Source organism: Helianthus annuus, mitochondrion, assembly GCF_002127325.2.
Source record: "Helianthus annuus mitochondrion, complete genome".
NCBI lineage: Eukaryota > Viridiplantae > Streptophyta > Magnoliopsida > Asterales > Asteraceae > Helianthus > Helianthus annuus.
The window spans coordinates 7,501-16,027 of record NC_023337.1 but is presented as its reverse complement, the minus strand read 5'-3'; the positions used below and the strand labels follow the sequence as shown (position 1 = coordinate 16,027).

General features: G+C 45.2%; 1 protein-coding gene and 1 non-coding gene across 2 annotated transcripts; both read left to right on the top strand.

The window, feature by feature from the left end:
• ccmC (cytochrome c biogenesis C) lies at positions 1 to 744 on the top strand. The gene has a single exon. The coding sequence runs from the start codon at positions 1 to 3 to the stop codon at positions 742 to 744; it is 744 nt and encodes a 247-aa protein (YP_008999552.1).
• Positions 745 to 7,266: 6,522 nt separating this feature from the next.
• On the top strand, positions 7,267 to 7,337 carry trnC. Its single transcript has one exon. It is a non-coding gene; the product is annotated as a tRNA-Cys (tRNA).
• The last annotated feature ends 1,190 nt before the right edge of the window (positions 7,338 to 8,527 follow it).

The window sequence follows — 8,527 nt, the reverse complement described above, 5'->3', positions numbered from 1 at the left end:
ATGTCCCTTTCATTATTACAACCTTCTTTTTTGATGTCAAAGACCAGAAGCTACGCGAAAATTTTCATTGGATCTCGGTTGTTCTTAACAGCGATGGCTATTCATTTAAGTCTTCGGGTAGCACCACTAGACCTTCAACAAGGTGGAAATTCTCGTATTCCTTATGTACACGTTCCTGCGGCTCGGATGAGTATTCTTGTTTATATCGCTACGGCTATAAACACGTTCTTGTTCCTATTAACAAAACATCCCCTTTTTCTTCGCTCTTTCGGAACCGGTACAGAAATGGGTGCTTTTTCTACGTTGTTTACCTTAGTTACTGGGGGGTTTCGGGGAAGACCTATGTGGGGCACCTTTTGGGTGTGGGATGCTCGTTTAACCTCTGTATTAATCTCGTTCCTTATTTACATGGGTGCACTGCGTTTTCAAAAGCTTCCTATCGAACCGGCTCCTATTTCAATCCGTGCTGGACCGATCGATATACCCATAATCAAGTCTTCAGTCAACTGGTGGAATACATCGCATCAACCTGGGAGCATTAGCCGATATGGTACATCAATACATGTTCCTATGCCCATTCCAATCTTGTCTAACTTTGCTAACTCCCCCTTCTCAACCCGTATCTTGTTCGTTCTGGAAACACGTCTTCTTATTCCATCTTTTCTCGAATCTCCTTTAACGGAAGAAATAGAAGCTCAAGAAGGAATACCAAAACCTAGTTCACTCGCTGGCATCCATGGCTGAATGGTTAAAGCGCCCAACCGGGCAAATTCGTAGGTTCGATTCCTGCTGGATGCGTCGTCAATCAAGAAGTCTTTCCGGGAATTCCTTATCCGTAAGTCAAGCAGGCAAAGTCGACTATTCGTCTTCACTTACTCAAAGGAGCCCCTGAATGCAGACCAATCCCCCAAGGGACTAAGCGCATTCAGTTATCTTTCAAAGAGCTTATTCGAAAACAACTATTTTTGAATAATCAAATAAGTTTTTCTTATTAGTTGTTGCAACCCATTTGAATTTGAAAACAGCTTCTTCCTTCAACACCAGCAACGGATAGGACCAGATCTTCTATTTTCTCGACAGCTCTTACTGTAACAGAAAAGACTTGCTAGGGAATAGGGATTCGTTGAACTATGAAAAACTCATACCGGTTATTCCACAGAAAGAGGAACTTGAATTAGCCCTCGGGCTGTGAACCATTGTCACTCGTTACGTAACGAAGTTCAGTATCCGTATGTTAGCCAAGAGATGATTAGTCGATTCCTCTGAAAAGATGATGATTTGAGAAGCTCTATACGTATAGTCGATATAGAGCTATTCGTTTTTCAACTCATTCACTACGTATCTAAGTTCGAGCTGAATCTCCTACGTGACTGTGGTCAGGTAACTGTTAGTATAGTAAGAAGCTCCGGTTCACAAAAGAAAGAGCAGCAACAAGCTTCTAGTTCTCACTCCATTGCCATTTCTTCGGTCTCTTCCTCAGAGTGAAGCTAGCCACTCTCAATTAGTGGAGTGGGCAACTTGCTTCGGCTGCTTCCATTGATGGAGGCCTTGTCTTATGATAGGATAAATTACAAGGAATACCAATCCCCTTGGGGGCAGCCCCCATAAACACCTCCTCACACTCTTATCGATCCGGCCGAATGAGTGTAACGAAAAGATACGTATCTAAGTGAACGAACGGAATTCTAAAAGACTCACTCCAAACGAACGGAAGACTTGGAGTGAGTCTAATAGTCTTTCTTTTCCTCATGATAGTCTTTTTTCTTTTCTTTGTGGTCGTGAAAGGAGACTGCTTTTGAATGCTTACCTAAGGCAAGCTCTTTGACAGACTCGGCTGTGAACACTCTCTTAGAGAATCGACCGTTCGACGAGAAAAAGTCTGATTAGTCTTCCGCTTGAACGGTTATATCTATAGGAAGACCTGTCGCAAGGACAGGAACGAGTGTACTGTAGACAGTATGAGAGAAAGGAGAATTCTTTTAGAAGGAAGAAGCTTAATTGAGGCCGCCTTGCATTCTCGCTGTCTGGGAGCTCCACTCATCACCCATATCACTCGAGAACCCAACCTTTTCATTACAGTAATGTGATTTCATGTCTCTGATGATTCGGCAGGAGGAAAGAGGGAAGGCTTTGACAGATCGGCTGAAGAAGGATCGGGGTTCAAAGGAGTCTGAAGCTTGTCAAAAGCCTTTTGACGATTTGAAGATGTCGATGGTGATGGAGCCGGTGCTGCAGTTGCCTGAGTTTGATAAGCCATTTTCGGTTGAAACTTTCGCTTCTGGGAGAGACCTTGACGGTTTTCCAGTTGGTGATGCGGAAAGTGAACAAGGAGTCGTCGGTTGAAGACTCAAGCTTGTGGGCTTGATAGAAGGAAAGGAGTTGGCTATGATAGATTGGGCATCTTCTCGCTTACGACTTGGTCTCGTATGGGACATTCCCTCATGATGGAATGGCTACCTTTTTTGTCTTGTCTACTCAAGGAAGAGCGGGATACTTAGCTGAAAGGGTGAACAAGGCCGAGCGCCTTCAAAACTTGCTCCAGACTACCTTCGTCGGGCAGCAGTCGAAGAAGGGATAGTGCGCAACTCCTTTTATTAAGATCTGAGACTCTTAACGGATTTCTCTCCAATTAAGAAGTGACGGAGGTCTTTCGAGATTGAATATGACTGATAAGTCTATATAAACTATATAAAGAAGAATTCTGTCTTTCGAAGCGAGCCATTGGCAAGAAGCACAGAATCCGCTCGGGGACTCAGCGCATATACCCTGTCTTCTTTCATTGAAAAGGTACGGTGACGAATGAACGGATCAAGCAGTGCAGAAGGACCTACGACGATGAAGTAGAAAGGGGGACGTAGGGAAGCTGCGGGCAATTTGCGTAAGTAAGAAAACAAGAAAAAAGCGGCTAAATGCCGACAAACCAACCAACCAACCGACGACGTCCTGTCAGAGGCGGTGAAAGCCCTATATATATAACGATAAAAAGATAGATGGTCATGGTTTAAACTAGATTGTCCCAGTTAGAGTTTTTACTATAGCTGCAACCTATCTCATATTGGGGAGAAGTGTACCGCTCTCGATCAAACTAGAAATAGAATAAGAGAAGAAAGGCAGTGCAGTAAAAACACTTCCTGTTTGGTTCAATTTCTTTCGGATAATGAGTAAGAGAACGGAGCGAAAAAGCAAGGCCCAGAGGTGCTCAATGAGCCGGTAACCCTTCCTTCTCTTACTTGAAGAAGATCGAATCGGTCCAAGAAAAGTCATGCTGACTCTCTGGCTACGATTGCTTCTAAGATCAAAATAAAATGAATTGGTCAAGAGTCTACTTCCTTCTTTGATGTTGATTTGATAGAGATAGCAGAGGTCTTCGTAGCAAGGATCACATCCGATTACGATATTGATAGAGAGTTTTTGTGCCGGGTCCTGAAACTTATTTACCTAAAATCCGCATTACACCAGAAAAATCTGTCTCTTACCGCGCATCAGCTTGAAGAGCGGCTATCGGAGTCAAGCTTAAGAGAGCCTCCTACCTAGTCAAATACTGAACTTAAAAAATAAGAAGACCATCATCGAGTACTGAATCGGATTCAGAGATCACCAGCCTATCGAACAATAGCCCTTCGGGGAGGAAGAGCTCTCGGTAGTTGCGGTGGAGTAAAAAAAGAATTATTGCTTTCGGAACCGGGAACTGTCTGGTCCTCTCTTATGATAGCATCGTCATCCGCGCAGCCTTTCTTTATCCCTTGCTTTTTACGGCCCTGCTACTAATAGAATAAAAAGACTAAAGTTCCGTTGGGTGCTGCCTTAGTTCGCTAGCTTCGTTGTATGGAATGACCGGACTGACTTCAGGGAAGTTTTTGTGGCCAAAGGAAAAGAGTTGGGTTCTCTACCGAAGCCGTTATTGGGCTTTCCTTTTCACCAGGGAAACTTCCACGAGCTTTAGGGTAACCTCTGTCTTCATGTTCACATCTTTTTCTTACTCTTTCATTGGGCCTTTCGCCTCCCTCGAAGTAAAAACTCTCCGGTGAGACCAGATCAGCCAGAAGCCTTGGTGTGCTAACCAAAGAACCCGCCCCAGCGGACCCAGTTTCCAAAAGTTGAGTGGTCTGCGCATAACACCTCCTGACGGGGCATCTCCTCCATCCCCGTTGGTCCTTCCAAAACCTACTTCTCTTTTCTTTCTTTTATTTTCTTCTTTTTCACTCTGGCGCAGCATTGTCCACTGGGGATTAGTAACAAAATAAAGTAACTGGCTGATGGGAGACCTGTTCCACGTCTTAGCTTCGACCTATACCGAAAGAGATTAGTTCATTGATCAACTACCACTTGATCCCCTAGGTAAAGGAATTTTTCTAAGGTGCCAAAGAGTCCCCTCCTAATAAGTAGGGCTTTGCTGGTCTTGCAAGCATTCGTCTACGTTTGCTCGCAAAACTGCTAAGGTTAAGATAGCCAATCCCGTTTTGTTTCGGCAGAAACGAATCAATTTCGAACAGTGTATTATAGTCGACGGGCCTCTAGCGATGATCGGACCCAGATAATCAATGTATTCATCGTGCCCCCCCTGGGTTCGGTGAAAGAATTGAATTTCCCGATGAGGTAGCCTGCTGGGACTTTGCTAGAAAAGGGATTAGCGGCTTAATGCATGGATTTGAGCTGTGAAAGGCCTTTGTAAGTGGCTTGCTCATGCCTTCCCGCCTTACTATGTCAAAGAGCCAAAAATGCACTCAATGAAGGCCACGATCAATAGTAGGGGTTTCTCTCTCAATTAACAAGCCCAGAGGGATCACAGACGAGATCTAACCTAGTGGTTTCGCTTTAATTCATTAACTATACGAAGATCTTATTTCTTACCTACTAGATCGATTGAAAGAAGCCTTCGGGTTACAGTCAACTCATAAAATACTCTCCTAAGGAGATATTCTTTCTATCCATAAACAGAAAGGGGGAGAGATTCCTGCTTGCCTACTTCGCGGATCGAAGGGAGAAGACCTATTATATTAAAGAAAAAAGAAAAAGAAAAAGAAAAAAGAAAAAAAAGAGAAGAAAGGCTTTCGTCGTCTTTTTCCCGCTTTCACCTTCGATTGCGAAGGGCTTTTTTCCCGGTTTTCAATTCCTCTCCGGCGAGGTTTGAACTTCGCGTGGTGGGAAGGCCTTCCCGATTCGCATCTTCCCGTCCAGCAAAGAAAGTGAAGGGGAGCGGACAGGGAGTTGGAGGACGCTGCAGAACCGCGTGATTGATCCATCTGCGCTATTCCCTAATTGAAGAAAGTTGTAAAGCCTTCAGAGCCTCAGTCCCTACCATTTTTTTTAAGAAAATGAAAGCTGACTAGCAATCGCTCGTTTTTCTTATTAGCATGGGATTGGATGTTAATAATGAAATAAAAACATATATATATATTAGAAGAGAAGGCAATCCCCGTGGAATTCCTATCGATTTCCGATGGATAACAATCCATCTTTCTCGCTTTCGCTCTTTCTCCCAATCAGTCGCGAGGGTTCCGGGCATGAGAACGCAAGTGCCGGAATCAAACAAAAGGTCCGAACGTCCGAGGACGAAAGATAAAATGCTCCGCGGGGAAGTCGTTTCCATCTAGGATAGCGTATTCGTGCCGGTTAGACGTCGGCCATGAAATCCATCACTATACCGAGCAAATCATGGGCATTCACATCTCGGTCAAGGGGAACTGTGCGCGATTCTCTCGTGAATCGCCTTCAGCAAGGTATGGCATTCAGGGTCTTAACCCAGGGATAAATCTTTCTTCATAGATACAAGACATTCGTTGCTGATCTAAAAAAGATCTTCTCCCGTGGGCGTTAGCGGACGTTTTTCATTTTTCACTCGGTCCTTACTTCCCAAAGCAAAGGTTTTTTTAGGTTGACTTTGGAAAGGCGCTAAACAGGCCTATAGGTTCGCCTTTCTATTTATAATAGAAGAAGTCTAATAGAATTAGTATAGAAGTCTATATAATTAGCCAAATCGTCTGAAGCATGAACAGAATCGCCTTTGTTCCGAAGGCCTAGCGAGTTAAGCGAGTTCCTTTTTTCTTTTTTCAAAGGCAGTCCTTTTCTTTCCCCGGACCGATGACTCGCTTGTTCAGTACTGCTAACTATTATTGGAGGATTCCGTCCCCTCGGGACTACCAGTAGCTTCGGTTGTTGAATCTCGTGCAAGTTAGGTTGTGGTTGTATTGGCTGCAAGCGGAACGTAGGCGCTTTAGGTGTGTGTTGGCCATGCACTCTCGCGTCGTGTAATGTCGTATGTATGATAGAGGTGGTGTGGTGATTGACCTCAATGCTAATGGTTATCCCCAAGGTTCAACGAATGAATGAAGCTATGCTATGATCGTACCCGGATAGAGATGATAGTCTTCCTCTGATGTCTCCAAGCCGGCCATAATAGAATCGATAGGCGAAGCAGCCAATAGCAGTCTGTTCTCGCCTATCGATAGATAGCAGGTTGCTTCCAAGCTCAAACCATTTGAAACAGAATTGCTACTTTTTTCTTGTTATTGATAGAGTGGTATTCTCCGCCCCTGTCAAATAAAGTAGAGGAAGAGTCTTTCTCCAATGAGAATAAAGAAAGTTTTTGGGCAAGACAAGAAAGGAACTCGCCCTTTGACACCAAGGGATAAGAGCGGATTGCTGGCGATGACTTGGTGAAGGGAATCTATGAGAGAAGGTTCTCGACGAACCGGGTTCCGACCGAATAGAGCGCGGAGCCAATGAGTTCAGTCGAACAACGTAACGAGTCTAAGGGCGCTTGAAAGGAATGGACGGGCGAAGGAAAATGAAATATGAAAAAAAATCTGCTTTGGGAGTGTGAGATAGGCGGACGGGGAGTACGCAGCCGAACAACCGCAGGGGCTTCCAGCAGTGATAGCTGAACTAACCAGACGGGCCGCCCAAAACCTGGAGCTGACATTGAAATCGGAAATCAAAGTCGGACCCCGGCTATCCGAAGAAGGCAGACTGAAGCGGAGGAGCAGAAAATGCAACACAACAAGGGGCGAATCAATCAGAATGGAGACAGGGAGGAGAGGTAAAAGATAGATTTTCGAGCCTGAACATATAAGCAACCTTCTATCTGGCCTCTGTACCAGTAGTGGAGTGGCTTGCTATTTTCAATCAGAAAAGGAAGATTGAGCAATGCAAAGGAGAAAGAAGTTGTCCCCTCTTCTCTGGTAACCCGCCGCCGCATATGTCGAAAAAGAGGGAGCGGGGAAGGAAGAACAACCGTTTTACTTTGGCACATGAGGTGGCGGGTTTGGCTAGGTAACATAATGGAAATGTATCGGACTGCAAATCCTGGAATGACGGTTCGACCCCGTCCTTGGCCTCGAGGAGTGGTGAGCAGCACGGAACTTGAATCAATCTTTTGGCATATAATATAGGGGGCTAGAAATCCACAGACAACATTCTGGAACTTCCAAACCAAAGAAATGCAACAGGAAATGAAATGTTACGCTTCAATAGAATAATTCGGTAGTATTCTACCCTATGGTAGATCGAAGGTCCTGTGCCACTTGAACTCAAATCTATCTTACCTTCAATCCATCGTTGTCCAGTCAAGCCAGCCCATAAAAAAATGTTAGACCGGCTGACACAACCGAATTGGTTGAGGAAAAGGAAAGCCCAGCGACCAAGCACTCCCGCCCCCAAAAGCGGAGACCGAAGAACCGCCAGGTTGTCGAGGACACGTCTGAAGAGGAGGCCGGCGGCCTCTAAGTTTACCACCCTACCCACTAATGGACTACGAGGGGGGAAGGTGAACGGGAACCGACCGAAAACCCGAACCGCTTGACCCCTTCATACTCGATTCATTAGGGTTGGGGATGGATGGAACCAATCAGAAGTGCAAATCGCGCAAGCGAAGCCGGGAAACGGACCGCAGCGCAACGACTAGGACTCGTGTCGGAGGACTTTTGAGCGTGAGCTACCGCTCATGCAGCGACAAGGACCCGCAACTCTCGAAGGGGCCATCAACCACCCGAATCACTGTAGCAACCCCTCCCTTTACTTTACTCAATGGATAGCGCTTATTCTCTTTCAATCAACAAAATGAGAAATGGGGGAGAAAGAAAAGAAAGAGGTCTTTATTGAAGAGGCTTTGCACCCGGAATAGGACTAATGCAGATCCAGAAGAATGGGTCTGGGCTTTCGAAAAGATGAATATGCAAAGGGTAAGGTAAAGAGAAAGTCTTTTGAACAACCAACCTGACATAAGGATTCTAGCTCGCCCACTTAGAGCAGATGGATATTCTCGGACGGGGAAAAGCGGCACTCGACATCTATTAAACAAGACCAAGAACAAAGCCATACCATGCCCTCGGGGGAAACTAGTGATGATTGCCATGAATGCAGCCCTCGAGGACGTGTACAAGAAGGTCTTTGCCGATTCCTATCAACATGGTGCACCTCAGAGGGGCGTGAAAAGCCCGTGGAGACTTTGACCGAATGAATAGGGATCAATGGATAGACATTTTTTGAGGAGGAGAATCCAGGATGAACGCTTTTTTCATTCGCTATG